Raw genomic sequence first — 15,762 nt, forward strand, 5'->3', positions numbered from 1 at the left:
ACTGACAAAGAAACTATGGCTGAATTAAAGGTATCATAATCAAATTGATTATTCTTTTTTTAATCTGTTAGGCAGTTCTCCTTGCAGAAAATGGGCCAGGGCTTGGGCCTCTGCTAGGTGAGATCCTTTATGATACTCAGGACACTTAAATTACATGCTTTTTCCCTTGATTTTGTAAGAAGCATTTCCTGTGTGCTGTTCAGATTATCTCAATGGGCATCTCATTCCCACACTTCCTCTTTCCTTATGCTGTGCCTACACAGGGTCTTTTTTACTTCAGTCTTGTGTTTGAGATATTTGTTGTTACCAGTTACAGTTGGTTTTGGCAGTGCAGCTTGTATTTGTGTATGAGGTAGAATTATCTAGCAACAGTATTTTCATGTTGAATACTTTGTTACACCCTTTCCACTGTCTTTTATGCTGCTAAATTCTCTGATCAAGTATGTAAATCCCACCTCCAGGCATGGTTTTAAAATTACATTAAGAATCCAGTTTACCAGTGAGTACTTCCAGGTAAGAATATTTGTGCTTTCCTTAATCATTTAAAACAGAAGTTAGATCTTTTTTCCATTTTTTATTTTATTTATTTTTTTTTCCCAAAAGTGAAGTCTCAAGCTCATATTAGTTCTAATGCACACATACACACATGCACACAGTGCAATTGCAATGTGTAAATAGAAATAAATAAATACAGAAGATCAAAGACTAAAAAATAAGGATACATACGTGTGTGTACACTGGCACAAGTTACCCAGAGAAGCTGTGGTTGCCCCATCTTCAAGTGTTCAAGGGCAGGCTGGATGGGGCTTGAAGCAACCTGGTCTGGTGGGGCAGGGGGTTGGTTGGAACTAGATGATCTTTAAGATGATTTTTAGATGATCTTTAACTAGATGATCTCCAACTCAAACCAGTCTGGGATTCTGTGATATAAAAGGACAGCAGACTTGCTGTGTCCTCATGATTCTAAGGGGTCAGCCCTGTAGAAAGGAACTTCTGAACCTGAGAAGCTGCAGTCTGAAACTTAAAACTTTACAATACATCTTGCTGAGAATGACACTAATGTTTGTTGAATTCTGCAACACTTATCTCCACATTAGCCCTTTTTTGGTTCTGCCCCAGGAATCAGCAGTCACCAAGCCCGATAAAACCTGTGAGCAGGTTATCAGTTCCTTGGGCACTGATGATTTCCACACCTCTTCTGCTTTCATAACCAGTTGCAACCTCAGTGAGGGTGTAATCCTTCATTTCCTTTACTGGCTTGTGCTGACAGGTTTGCTGGGTGCCAGGCTGTCCTCAGTTTCTTCTCTCTCCCTTCCAGGATGGCTCGCTCTCTGAATGAGTGGCTGTGGCAGCATGAGTTCTGGCTGCCCCCAGGAATCACCTGGGAGGACATGCAAGAGTCTGAAGACATCCAGTACCCTCAGCCTCATGATCTCCTTCTCAGTATCCCTTTTGCTTTGATCTTGGTTATCTTTCGATGTGCCTTTGAGAGGTAAGTTCTTTAGTACTGTTTGGGCTTTTTTAGAGATAATGCTGGGTCCAAAAGCTGCCTTTATTGTCTGTGCCAGTGGGTGACTGAAGAGGCCTGCAGAAACTACAGGTCATAAAGTCTGCTGAGGTACATTTTTCAGCTCTTTCTTTCTAGTTGTGTGTACTGGCTAAAGAAGTGTGTTGAGTACAGAACACAAACCCTACCCTTAAGGTCTAATTATAGGCAATGTGACTTCTTATACTTAAAATGAGTAGGCCCTAGATGAGGTTTATGCTTGTGTTTTAGAAAGTGGTTTGTTTTCTATTGTACGTTACTTGCTGTTTCAGGGTTGAGTGCAGCAGAGATTGTGTTTCAACTACCCAAATACAGTTAATTCTCATTTATCTTGGGTAATGGGGATCTGAGATTTGCACCTGACAGACAAGCCTGAGTAAGATGCATTAGATTGGGCTGAGTTGTCTGACCTCACCATCAGCTCTGCATCACCACATCAATGTCTGCATGTCATTGACCACAGCTCTGGGTTCAGGACTATCTTTTCACAGAATCACAAAATCATCCTGGTTGGAAAGGATCTTGAAGATTATCAAGTCCAACCATAACCTAAATCCACCAACCATAACCTAATCTACCCGTTCAGTGCTAAAATCATGTCCCTAAGCACCACATGTCTATTTCTTTTAAACACTTCCAGGGATGGTGACTCCACCATCTCCCCAGGCAGCCTGTTCCAGTGTCCAACCACTCTTTTAGTACAGAAATTCTTTCTAATATCCAGTCTAAACCTCCCTTGGCACAACCTCCGGCCATTTCCTCCCATCCTGTTATTATTCACTTGAGAGAAAAGACCAGCTCCCACCTCCCTACAACCTCCTTTCAGGTAGTTGTAGGTGAGTGCCATGTAGAGACATTTGTACCTGCTTCTTTCTGACCAGAGCCATTGGAGTGTTTTGCATATTACCCTTCAGTAAAGAAAATTTAGGGGTTATGACAGAGGCCTGGCTAAAAATTCTGCAGAGTTCATTGAGTTTCATAAAGGTCCTGAGCTGGTGATGCTTTATGCAGCTTAGTCAATAGTTGGTATGATCTGCTGCAAAATAAGTTTTGCTGGTGAATAATTTAGGATTACCACATTGTCAGCCATTGTCAAGACTAGAAAGTAAGTCTCACTTAGAGCACCTTCCAGTACTTGAAGGGGTTCCAGAAAAGCTGGGGAGGGGCTTTTCATCAGAGAAGATAGTGGTAGGACAAGGGGTAATGGTTTTAAACTGAGAGAGACGAGATTTAGATTAGATATTAGGAAGAAATTCTTCACTACAAGGGTGGTGAGGAACTGGAATGGGTTGCCCAGGGAGGCTGTTGATGCCCCAGCCCTGGAGGTTTTTAAAGGCCAGATTGGACGAGGTTTTGTGCAACCTGGTCTAGTGATTCCCTGTTCATGGCAGGGGGGTTGGAACTGGATGATCTTTAAGGTCCCTTGCAACCTTAACAACTCTATGATTCTATGATTTATGATCTTGAATACTCTTCCAAGTGGTCTTCAATTAAATGAAAAGTTTTCCTAGTTACTGATGGAAGAGGTCATCTTTTGAAATAGTTTAGTCAAGTTTACAGTGGTTTTAAGCTTAGAAAGTGGGGTAAAAGTGCAGGTGAGTTGTTTTTGACATCTTTTTTTTAAAAAGTGGCTGCACAAAAACCAGAAGCAGACCTCTCTAGACTAGAAAGATGTTCCTTCTCTAGATTCTCTGTGATACAAGGAAAGCTTGGAAAAGTTTATAGAAGTTGAAATGATTCAGAGTTGTGCTTTGAGAATATTTTTAATAATGAAAAAAAATTTCTACCAGCATTTTCATGTAAACACAAATGTGTAAATGATTCTTTAATTAATAATTTCATCACAATACAAAATTGGTGCCTATATCTCTTCTTTGTAAACAATACATTTAGTGTGCATTCCATAAATTCCATGGATTTTATCCTGAACTTTTGTAAGCATCTTAGTTACCTCTACTCATGCGGGAACTAAGGTGCTGTAGGTAACCATTAAAACACAAGTGACTTACTTTTCTTCCTTGGTGATCTTCAAGTCGTGGCTGGAGACAGTTCTCCTTCAGGCAGTGACTTAGACATATCTGGAGTGTGAAGCTGGAGATTACACCTGTGTCCTGCATTGACTAGGGCTGCCCAGTTCTAGGCTCCCCAGTGCAAGGCATGAGCAGGAAGAAGAAGTAGCCAAAATCTTCCCTGTGGTGCCTACTGAAAGGACAAGAGACAATGGGCACAAACACTCCTTCTGAACATCAGAAAAGTTTTCTACTGTGAGGGTGGTCATGTTCCCCAGAGAGGGAGTGGAGTCTCCACCTGTGGAGATACTTGAAACCCAGCTGGACACAGCCTTCCGCAGCTGGCTGTAGCTCACCCTGCTTCAATAGCAGAAGTGGGCTGGATGATCTCCAGAGGTCCCTTTCAGCATCAGTTCTGTGCTTTTGTGACTCCCCTTCCTCTTGCCACACCACTCCTAGTCAACCTAATTTTTTTCTTTCCCATCCAAGCACTGCTTCAGCTGGAGAGTTTCCACAGGCCTGGTCCTACTTGTTAATTTTACAGCTGTTTTGATCCAGAGACTTGTTAAATAAAAGTTTCTTGTCACACCCTTAAAAAAGATAGTATCACAAGCCCATTTTACAGGTCCAGGAAACCTATAATCACACCACTATCTTACCTGTGCAATTACAGGCCAGTGTGCTGAGCTGTATTCTTGTGTCTCCTAACCCTCTGCAGTCATTTGTTTAACCATGACATCTTCTCATGCCCAATGAGAACTCTTTCACAGTCAGTTCATCATGGAGTAGAAAACTCACCCTAGTGAATGGAAGGTGTGACTCAAGTCCCCTGTAGCCCCGTTCCCATGGGAGCACAGTGGTGTTGGCCCTGTTCAGAGTAATTGGCACAAAGCCTGAGAACTGGAGAGTGTAAGGCTGAGTGTTAGTTCTCTTTCTCCATGTAGATGGCCTTAACTTTGTAGCTTCGTGCATCTGGTCACTGGATCAAAATGGGTGTATAACTAGCATGCAAGTGTGGTTTTGGTGGCTTTAGCTTGGCCTCTGAACCACCTTCACCTGTTGCTTGCACAAAGTATTCTTTTTCTCAACATACTCTTTGGGTTCCCTGGTGCCTGCTCAGGGATTTCAGAAATGCCGTCGTATTCATGTCTTTTACCTGTGTTAGAACTCCAGGAAAATACTAAGGGGCAGAAGCCCAGAGGATTTTCTGCAATCCTCCATTCAGCAATTGCATTAGCCACCATGCTTGGCTGCTGGTTCCATCTTCTTGGTTTGGAGATTAAACCTAGCAAAGACCCTACTTCCCTGAGCATGGGTTTTCCTCTGCTTAGCATCTGCTGGCTGAACTGAGAAAAACTGAGACAGCAACATCCTCTAACCACCAGTTATTCTGTGGTTTAGGTGGTGGCCGTGGGAAGAGGACATGCAGTAGCTGGGCGGGGCCTGGGACAGCTGAAGAGGTTGTGGGTGCAGCACTGGGGGAGAAGAAACAGATCAGTTTGGTGAAGCAGCTCTTCACTGAGCCAGTTAGCTCTGGGAAAGGTGAGAAAACAGGGCATTCCGTGCTGGGGAGCAGAAAGCTGGTGTTGCTCTGGGTCTCTGCCACATTACTGAAGCAGGTGCTGGGGGAGGTAGGTAATGATGTCCTGACAAAAGAGAGGACCTAGAAGTTGGGAACCTCTCCTTTTCCTTTGGTGTTTCCAGATTGTGCTTGTGAGTAGATCGTATGCCCGGTGTTGGGAACTTGGACCTTGATTTTAAGCACCTGTTTGCCTTAGAGTTTTTCTCTGAACATATCATAGAATAATAGAAAGGTTTGGGTGGAAGGGACCTTAAAGATCATCCAGATCCAACCCCCGTGCGTGGGCAGGGACACCTCCCACTAGATCAGCTTAGAGCCCCATCCAACCTGGCTTTGAACGCTGCCAGGGATGGGGCTTCCACAACCTCCCTGGGCAACCTGTTCCAGCATCTCACCACCCTCAGAGTGAAGTATTTCCTCCTAATATCTAATCTAAATCTCCCTCTTCAAGTTTTAAACCATTGCCCCTTGTCCTCTTGCTACATGCCTGTGCAAAAACTCCTGCCCCAGTGCAAAAAGTCCTGCCCCAAAGTTCTGCCTGCAAGCAGAGGTGTCAGCTTCTTTCTAGTTCTGTAACGTTGGAGACTTCTTTCCATAAAAATCAATTATTGGAGTTTGTAATTCTGCAGGACAGTACATGAGCCATGTGTGGAACAGTAAAAGAAGAGGTTAGTGTTGTCTTCAGGGAACAGATAATTGAACTCAGGACCAGAAGAAAGATAGAAAAGGACACCCTTTTCAAGTGTTTTATTTCGAAGTGTATCTTTCTGAAATTCATTTTGCACAGAGGCATTCATTGTTGATCAATAATTGGGAAGTACTGGAGAACAGATTCCTGTTCCACAGAATCGTCATTGTTGGAGAAGACCTTTAAGATCACTGAGTCCAACCATCAACCCAGAAAACCCCACCATGCCCAGCAGAACATGTCCTGAAGTGCCTCATTTACATGGTATTTTAATACCTCCAGGGATGGTGACTCCACCACCTCCCTGGGCAGTTCCAGTGCCTGACCACTCTTTGGGTAAAGAAATTTTTCCTAATATGAAGTCTGAACCTCCCCAGGCATAACTTGAGGCCATTTCCTCAAGTCCTATTATTATTTACTTGGGAGAAGAGGCCAAATTCCACCTCCCTTCAACCTGCTTTCAGGCAGTTGTAGAGAGCAATGAGGTCTCCCCTCAGCCTCCTCTTCCTCCAACTAAATCATCCTAATTCCCTCAGCCTCTCCTCAGATCCTTTACCAGCTTGGCAGCTCTTCTCTGGACACGCTTCAGCAACTCAGTGTTGTTCTTGTCTGCACACAGTGCTCCAGGTGTGGCCTCAGCAATGCCCAGTGCAGGGGCACAATCACCTCCGACTCCTGTGGTCGCACTATCCCTGATACAAGCCAGGATGCTGGTGGCCTTCTTGGCCGCCTGGGCACACTGCTGGCTCATGTTTAGCCAGATGTCAACCAGACTTTTCTGATGGGCACTTTGCAGCCCCTCTGCCCCAAGCCTGTTGGGGTTGTTGTGACCAAAGTTCAGGACCTGGCACTTGGCCTTGGTGAACCTCATACAATTGGCCTCAGCCCATCAATCCACCCTGTCCAGGTCTCTCTGCAGAGCCTTCCTGCTCTCCAGCAGATCAACACTCCTGCCCAATTTGGTGTCATCTGCAAACTAACTGAGGATATCCTCGATCACCTGAGTGTCCAGGTCACCTGGTCATAGAAGGTAGTCAGGTCAAGCAGGACCTACCTTTCCTGAACCCATGCTGGCTGGGCCTGATCCCATGGCTGTCCTTCTCTTGCCATTTGAGCACACTCCAGATAAATGTCTCCACGATTTTCCCCAGCACCAAGGCCTGTAGTTCCCCAGATCCTCCCTCCAGCCCTTTTTGTAGATGGGCATCACCTTCACAACCCTCCAGTCATCTGGGAGCTCCCCTGTTGACCAGGATTGTTGATAAATGATGGACATTCTCCACCAGCTCCCTCAGCACTCTCAGGTGGATCCCATCCAGCCCCAGAGACTTCAGTGTCCAGGTGCCATAGCAGGTCCTTAATTGCTTCCTCCTGGATTATGGGGTTGTTCTGCTCTCTGTCCTCATTTTCCAGCTCCAGAGACTGGGGAAGCTGGTCTGACTATTAAAAGATGAAGGCTAAGAAGGCAATAAATATCTCAGCCTTTCCTTCATCCCTCATTGCTCTGTTCCCCTTCTCATCCAATAAGAGATGGAGATTCTCCCTGGTTCTCTTGTTATTGTTAATGTATTTGTAAAACCTTTTTTGTTATGATAGTGGCAAGATTGAGGTCCAGCTGGGCTTTTGCCCTTCTGCTTTTTTCTCTGTGTGTCCTAATGAGATCCCTGTACTATTCTTGAGTTGCCTGCCCCTTCTTCCAAAGGTAAACTCTCCTATTTTTCCCTGATTCCCTGCAGGAGCTCCCTATTCAGCCAGGCTGCACATCATCCCTGCCATTTTGTCTTACCACTCATGGGGACAACCTGCTCCTTCACCTGTAAGATTTACTTCCTGGACCCCTTTGTCCTTCAGAACTGCCTCACAGGGACTCTGTCAATTAATGTCTTGAGCAGGACAAAGTTTTCCCTCTAGAAGTCCATGGTAGAGGTTTTGCTGAACCCTCTCCTTACTTAACTATGAATCAAGAACTTTGTGGTTGCTTAGACCACCACATCTCACAGGTCCTATAGGCAGGGTTTTTGTGTGAAGACATGAGACACGTTGTAGTATTTAATTGAAAACTGAACTGATGACCCACTTTGGACAATAGCACTGTAGTGACTTGAGATCTTGTGTCAAACCAACAGTCAGTTTAAGAGATGTGAAGTGTTTCCCTGTAAGTAAAAGAAGGTAGGGACTATTCCAGTAGCACAGGGGTGTAGCTTTCTGCCAAAGATCATAGTCTGGGCTTGAAGGTCTTTTCCAGCCTTGGTGATTCTGTGAAAGGAAGCGTGAGACTGAGATTGTGCAGTTTAGAAGTTCTGGTTGCTGCTGTCACTGATTCTGCATTTCTTAGTACTAGAAGGTATCTGTGGAGTGGCACCCTTCTAAATTAAAAAATATTTGTGATTGAAAAAAACACCCCAAGCCCCCCTGAAGTGAAATAATTTCTTGTGTCTCACACTAACTCTGAAAGCCCCTGCAGAAGGAGTGTGACCCACTCTTGAAAGATGAGGGAGTATCAATTTGTGCTTAAACAATTAATTTCAGCTTCAGTGGGTTTCACACAGGGCAGTTTGTTCTTTGGTGATTATTGAATAAAATGCCTTAGAGTGAACATTCCCATGTAAACTGTGAAGTGAGGTAGAATCAGAGAATGGTTTGAGTTGGAAGGAACCTTAAAAATCATCTAGATCCACACCCCCTGCATGGGCAGGGACACCACCCACTAGATGAAGCTGCTCAGAGCCCCATCCAACCTGCCCTTCAACACTTCCAGGGATGGAGCAGCCACAGCTTCCCTGGGCATCCTGTTCAAGTGTCTCATCACCCTCACACTAAAGAATTTCCTCCTGATCTCTCACCTAAATCTCTCCTCTTTCAGTTTAAAATGATCCCCCCTTGTCCTCTCACTACAAGCCCAGGTAAAAGCCCTTCCCCAGCTTTCCTGGAGCCCTTTCAGGCACTGGAAGGTCCCTCTTCCTCAGGCTTCTCTTCTCCAGGCTGAACAAACCCAACTCCCTCAGCCTGTCCTCATCAGAGCTGCTCCAGCCCCTGGATCATTTTCGTGGCCCTTCTCTGGGCAAGCTCCAACAGGTCCACATCTTTCCTGTGTTGGGGGCTCCAGAGCTGGACACAGCACTCCAGGTGAAGTCTCACCAGGGCAGAGACTAGGGGCAGAATCACCTCTCTCCATCTGTGGGCCACACTCCTTTTGATGCCCAGGATGGGCTTGGCCTTCTAGGCTGCAGTTGCACATTGGTGGCTCATTTGCAGCTTTTGCTCCACTAGTACCCCCAGGTCTTTTTCCACATTGAAGTTCTCAAGTGTGTCCTTCCCCAACCTGTGTTCATATCTCTTGTTGCCTTGGCCCAGTTGCAGGACCCTGCACCTGGCCATGTTGAACCTCATAAGGTAAGCTCGCTGATGGAGCAGGCAGTCATCTCACTGACTGTACCTTGCCTTACCTACCTGTGGAGAGTGGTACAGGTTAGTCCTCAGACTTTCTCCTTCTGTCTTCCAGACAGCTGATAAACTGCCATGAGGAGAGCATCTCTGCAGCTGAGATGATGAATCTGTGATGTTGAAATCAGCACAAGCAACAGCACCTTAGGGTTGTGCTTGGAACAAGATATAACTGAGTCAGAGCATAGATCCAACATGTACAAATGTCCCTTGGGAGAATTTCAGGCCTTAATTTCCCAGTGATTGTAAAAAGTAGGATTGGTTCCATAATTCATGTTTAATCTCAAAACCTCAGCAACAAAGTAATTGTAACCTTGGTTAATTATGCCCTGTCTTCATCATCTGCAACTGGTTTGTTTTTATTATAGTAAGATCATCTTATGCCATGACCAGAACAAACCAGCAGGAAAGAGGAAACAGGGATCAGACAAAACTAAGAAATCAATCAGGATACTTTAAGCAATTTTTCAAGACAAACCCTCTGACAAGCTGCTCTGAAACCTGTAGAAACATATTGGTAGAAACATGGTAGAAAATATTCTGTGATTTGCTTTCCTTTTAATGTGTCTGGAAAACTTTAGACCTTTCAGTTCTCTGTGTGGACTGACAAGCTGCAATAAGATTCTTCTTCAACCACAGAACTGGATTCAACAACAGAACATCTTCCTCGGCAGAGGAGCTTCTATCAAATTACTTACCTTTAACAAAAAAAGATCAGGCTCACTTCAAGGAACTTATTTTTAAAACCAAGACCCAGTGCAGAGTTTAAGGTAAATGTTTTCTCAATTTCAGTGTTACAGGGTATGTCTGGATCAAAACAGGACACAGATACCATTGAAATACTCTGTCATTGTACAGCACAAGACCTGCTGTTCTATTATCACTGGTAACCCCTCTGATATGAAGCAAATCATAAGATTGAATTGAAATATTTAAGATCAAGCAGAGCTAAGCCCCAGCATTCCCAGGGCTGGCTCTGTTTCTCTGTCACTCTGCAGTCTGTGGGTGCAGCAATGCCAGGTGCTGCTGCACCTCACTGAAACTAATCAACACATGGATTTTGTGATAACTGTGTGTGTGGTTGGAAAGCAGCTAGCAAGCATACTCAGCCCTGGCCCTTCTCTCAGGGTAGAAACATATCTTTTTTACTGGTCTTGGGACATCTTTGGAATCAGTGGCTGCAGAAACAGTCAAAGGAATTTCACAGAGAATAACAGATATCCAGGCCAGTGGACGGTCCGTGCAAAAGAAAGGTGGAAATCTGCTGGTACATGAGTGAGCAAAATGGGAAACGATCCTGTGTTTCAAAGAATCATAGAATGATAGAGGTTGGAAGGGACCTCTGCAGATCATCAAGTCCAAACCCCCTGCCAGAGCAGGACCAAAACTAGGGCAGGTCACTCAGAAAGGCATCCAGACAGCTCTTGAAAGTCTCCAGAGAAGGAGACTCCACAATCTCTGGGCAGCCTGTCCCAGGGCTCTGTCACCCTCACAGTGAAGTTCCTCCTCATGTTGAGTTCGAATTTCCTGTGCTCCAGTTTGAATCCATTGCCCCTCATCCTGTCACAGGGCACAAATGAAAAGAGGTTGTCCCTGCCTTCTTGACCCCCAGCCCTCATGTATTTAGAGACATTCACTAGATCCTCCTCAGTCTTCTCTCCCGACTGAACAGCCTCAGGTCTCTCAGCCTTTCCTCCTCAGGCAGGTGTTCCAGTCCCTTCATCATCCTCGTGGCGTCCCTTGGATTCTCTCCAGTCAATCCCTGTCCCTCTGGAACTGGGGAGCCCAGAACTGGACACAACACTCCAAGTGAGGTCTCACAAAGGCCAAGTAGAGGGGGATGAGAACCTCCCTCTGCCTGCTGGACACACTCCTCCTGATGCACCCCAAGATACCATTGGCCTTCTTGGCCACAAAGGCACAATTCTGTCCCATAGAGAACTTGTTGTCTACCAGGACTCCAAGGTCCTTCTCCACAGGGCTGCTCTCTAGCAGGTCATCTCCTGGCCTGTACTGGTGCATTTTGTTGTTCCTTCCCAGGTGCAGGGCTCTACATTCTACATTATTTTCAAGTAAAACATCTGAAAACCATATAGTGAAGTAGCTTCCCAGCTTTTTAATGTTCAAAGTAAAAAAAAAAAAAAGAGAAAACTTGTTCCATGTCTGAATCATTAGGGATGACTTCTCAGAGTTGCTGCCTGAACAGAATGAGGACTGACCAGGCAGAGCAGGAGCATGGTATTCATCATCTTGTAACCACCCCCAACACTGATTTGCACTGTTCATGGAAGCTTTTAGCATCTTAAGCAAAAAACCTGTCCTCCAAAATGCAAAGATAAGGTTTTCCTGAAAAGTTGTGCCTGTTCAGTGTTCTGCAGGAGTGCTGAAAATGCTTCTAGGCAGTTATTCTGCTCTTCTTTCTAATGAGACTAATAAGGAGTAACTAATCTTCCAGAAATTCAAGAAGAATGCAATTAATATGGGCCTGATTTTTTAAACCTTGATTGCCAAGTTTCCTGTTTGGGCAGGACCTCACTTCACACCATTGATGAGTCTGTCTCCTGTTGTTGAGGAAGAAAAGAGTGTTTCTAGCAGAGGAGTTGAATTGCTGAGCACAGCAATTATATGCCCAGTTTCGTTACCTCTTGGTAACTTTTCCCTGCTTATGCAGGTTCTTTTCTTTGCATTGTCTCACTGTGAGAGACTGAAGATGCACAGCTGGGATGAGCATCCATTCCTTGTGACTTGTTTTCTAGTTGCTATGTCCTTATTTTACGATCAATGTTTGACTTGCATTAGGAAGAATGGGAGCTACTCCAGTAAAGACAAAGTGGGTTTCTGTTTCAGCAGGGCATTTCTTCTGTGTTAATACCACCCATCTGGTACAGCCTCCCTCTTGACTCAAGCCAGATTCCTAGTTCATGTAGATGCCATGGATATTCCATGTTTTAGATCAAGCACTGAACAACATTTAGGTCTTATTGTCATTGTGGTACTTGGCATAAACTGCAGGCAAGCCAAGGACCAGTGGTATCATAACTGTCCCTGAAAGGCTGGGCTTCATGCCATAGTCTTAGAGACAAGCGCAGTGGAGTCAGAACTTGACAATGCAGGATGTAGCATTTCCAACCTCATATCATTTGGGATATTACAGCACAGGACCCAGCACAGCAGAATACAAATCCTGCTGTTTCTGCTGTAAGTTTGGGTTTTTTTCTTCTTAGTTTATTTACCTGCTTTATCTTATCTACTTGACATATTTGTGCTTAGATTCAAAATGTGGGAGGCAGCTCTAATGCACTACATCATGTTTTAAAAGTGCTGCCGTACCAGAAATGACTGTTTTATATTTTGGCTGATCCTTTATCTTTTGCTTTCCAGAGCCATAGCCCTGCCCCTCTGTACCAAACTGGGTGTGAGAGACAAGCAGAAACCAAAAGCTCAGCCCAACCCCATACTGGAAACATTCTACAGTACATGTTGCAAGAACCCTGAGCAGGTGGGTCCTTTCTTCCTTTGCTTTCCTCTAGATTTAGCCCTTGTGTGTTTAGTCAAATAAAATCACATTTGGAATGCTGAATTTCAGGAATGGTGCTTATATCAGAAAGCTCAAGAAAGCAGCAGGAAGCACTGGCCACCAGACACCAGCCAGCTGCAGTGGTCATTCTGAAATTACCTATCAACAGCTATCAGTTCTGCTTCTGAACATATAGGAGGAGCAGCTTTCTACAGGCAGCATTCCAAACATTTAAATCCCAAACTTCTATGGGCAAGAAAGTGTTAGGAAATTATGATAACTGTTGCCTCTTGTATTTACCTTATGCATGGCACAAACTGAAACACAGGAAACATCTGAACTGTCTGAACATCAGGAAACACTTTATTACTGTGAGGGTGACCAAGCACTGGAACAGGTAGCCGAGAGAAGTTGTGGAGTCTGTACCCTTGGGGATACTCAAAAGCCATCTGGACATGATCTTCGACAACAAGCTCTGTTTGAGCAAGGGGTTGGACCAGATGACCTTCAGAGATCCTTTCCAATCCCAGACATTCAGGGATTCTGTGATGGCTTCTTTTCATATATCAGCAAATCCCTGTCACATCAGCTGCCTTAACTCCCATGGTACTAGTCCATGCAGCTCAGCAGGTCTGGATTGCTTGATGCTCCTAGTTCTGGGGTGGGTAACTTTTTCCCATGAGTTTCTCATGAGAAATCCGTGAGTTTGAGTCATCACAGAGACTGTAAGGAGCACTAGAAAACTGCAGACACAAATGGTGGGTAGATTTCCAATGAAAGATTAAAAGAGTGACCTTGAAGAACTGGGTAAAATAATCCAGAGTTATCATGACTGCTGCTGAGGGAAAAAGCACTGGCAGGATTTTGAATTGTCTGGCAGGTTTAAATTTGTCAGTGAAGTCCCTGGATGTGACCCCTGTGGTAGGGGAAGGATTTAGATTTTCTTTCAGCTCCTTTTTTGCAGGCTTCCTGGGCCTTGAAGCAACAGCTATGAACCCTTGCCAAGGATGAATGAGCAGGGGGCTGGTGTTCCACTCCCAGGGGATGTTCCTGGCACAGGCACCTTGCTGCCTTGACAGGGCTGGAGCAGCATGGTTTGTGGTGCAGTGAGGCATGTGGAGCTCCAGGACGTTTAGTACGAGGTTAAAAGTAAAAGAATAGAGGCTAAAAGAAAAATGAAGGCGTTCATCTGGGTTGCACAGCCAGCCTTTCTCTCTGGCAGTGGGAAGCAGTGTTCTTGGGAACACCTGCCAGAGAAGGTCCCTGCCCTTCCTCTTGTCTGTCCATCTGTGGAATATGCACATTTTTCAGTAAAACCGCTCCTGTCACAGAGATCTAACTCAAGCCCTAGCTTTGCAAGCAGGTTTTCCCCACAGCTTTGCCTGCAGCCACATGGCACCAAAGCTGGCACTTTTATCCCAGAGAACCTGATCCAGGAGTGTATCCTCACTACTAGCCTCCTGACAGCAGTGGAGCAAGAGCAGTGCAGTGGGCTGCTGCCTGCCCCTGCATCACCAGCTACACCTCAGCCAGTCTTCTAGCTTCCTCCCTCCACCATGAGCTCTCAAACACCAAGCTTTTACTTGTCCAATACAAGGTGATATTTTGGCTGTTCTCAGCAGCCTTCTTCTTGGGAAGACTTCCACATGATGGAGCAGCTGGGAAATACAAATTAATGTCTTCATTTGTCTCCACCACAAGAACAGAAGTCACTAAGTAAGAGTGGAAAGAGACACATATGAATCTTGGTAATGGACATACTTTTGTACAACATTCTTGGACTGTGTAGGTCACTCTCACATGACACCATTAAGGTAAATGCATTCCATGAAAAACTGTTGCTTTACTTAAAAAATATCCGTGGTGACACTTCCAGAAGGAATATAAAACATGACAAGCTCTTCAGAGCCTATGGACAAGAAGGAAGGTAATAGCAGGTTTTTTGTGGGTAATCTATAGAAAAAACTATAGAAAAATTATCCCTAATAGGTTTCCTAAGACAGGAAAATATCCAGTAGGAAAATGGTGTTGCTTGTGTGCCTGACACAGGTTACTGGCTGATACGGCCTTGGAATGCTGAAAGGTGTGAGGAAATTTAGTGCAGAACTTTACAAACTACTTAAACTGCAGTAAATCTTTCTTCTAGTGACAGATTTAAGGGATATGACACCAGAATTTGAAAGTTGAAACTGGACAAGTTCACATTAAAGTAATAGAATCATAGAACCATAGAATAGCTTGGGTTGGAAGGGACCTTAAAGATTATCAAGTTCCAACCCCCTGCCTGGGCAGGGACACCTCCCACCAGCCCAGGTTGCTCCAAGCCCCATCCAACCTGCCCTTCAACACCTCCAGGGATGGGGCAGCCACAGCTTCCTTGGGCAACGTGTTCCAGCATCTCACCACCCTCACAGGAAAGAACTTTTTCCAAGTTCTTTCCCCTCTCCCTGAATCTCCTGATTCTCCTGACTCTCCCCTCTTTAAGCTTCAAACCATTGCCACTTGTGCTCTCGCTACACATCTGTGTATTAAAAAGCCCTACCCCAGCTTTCTTGTAGGCCCCTTCAGATATTGGAAAGTTCCTATAAGGTCACCATGGAGCCTCCTCTTCTCTAGGCTGAACAACCCCAACTTCCTCAGCCTGTCAGCTTATGGGGGGAATAGAAAGATTTTCTGCTATCTGAGGTCTGCTATCTGCTTTCTGAAAGATGCCTTAGCCCAAACAGATTTGGGCTTGCCAGGAGCCTCCATCTGGGCTCTGTAGTCAGTAAACCCTTTCTGACCTTCAGACCTGGATCTGACCTGCTGCCCCACCTGTTTTCCAGGATGAGCTGATCAGTTTGGCCAAACAGTGCAACCAGCCAGTGAGGAAGACAGAGAGGTGGTTCCGGCACCGGAGGAACACAGACCGACCCAGCCTGTCCAAGAAGTTCTGTGAGGCCTGGTGAGTGGGAGCACAAGCCGTGAGCCGCAGGG

General features: G+C 45.1%; 1 protein-coding gene across 1 annotated transcript in view; it reads left to right on the plus strand.

The window, feature by feature from the left end:
- The first annotated feature begins 1,319 nt into the window (after positions 1 to 1,319).
- Positions 1,320 to 15,762, plus strand: part of CERS4 (ceramide synthase 4) — a 46,822-nt gene continuing 32,379 nt past the window's right edge. The window contains exons 1-3 of the mRNA XM_010007260.1: positions 1,320 to 1,492; positions 12,651 to 12,768; positions 15,612 to 15,730. Coding sequence (XP_010005562.1) covers positions 1,320 to 1,492; positions 12,651 to 12,768; positions 15,612 to 15,730 — 410 coding nt within the window. The remainder of the gene's footprint in view (positions 1,493 to 12,650; positions 12,769 to 15,611; positions 15,731 to 15,762) is intronic.

The sequence above is a fragment of the Chaetura pelagica genome, unplaced genomic scaffold (assembly GCF_000747805.2).
Source record: "Chaetura pelagica isolate M959 unplaced genomic scaffold, ChaPel_1.0 scaffold441, whole genome shotgun sequence".
NCBI classification, from domain to species: Eukaryota; Metazoa; Chordata; class Aves; order Apodiformes; family Apodidae; genus Chaetura; species Chaetura pelagica.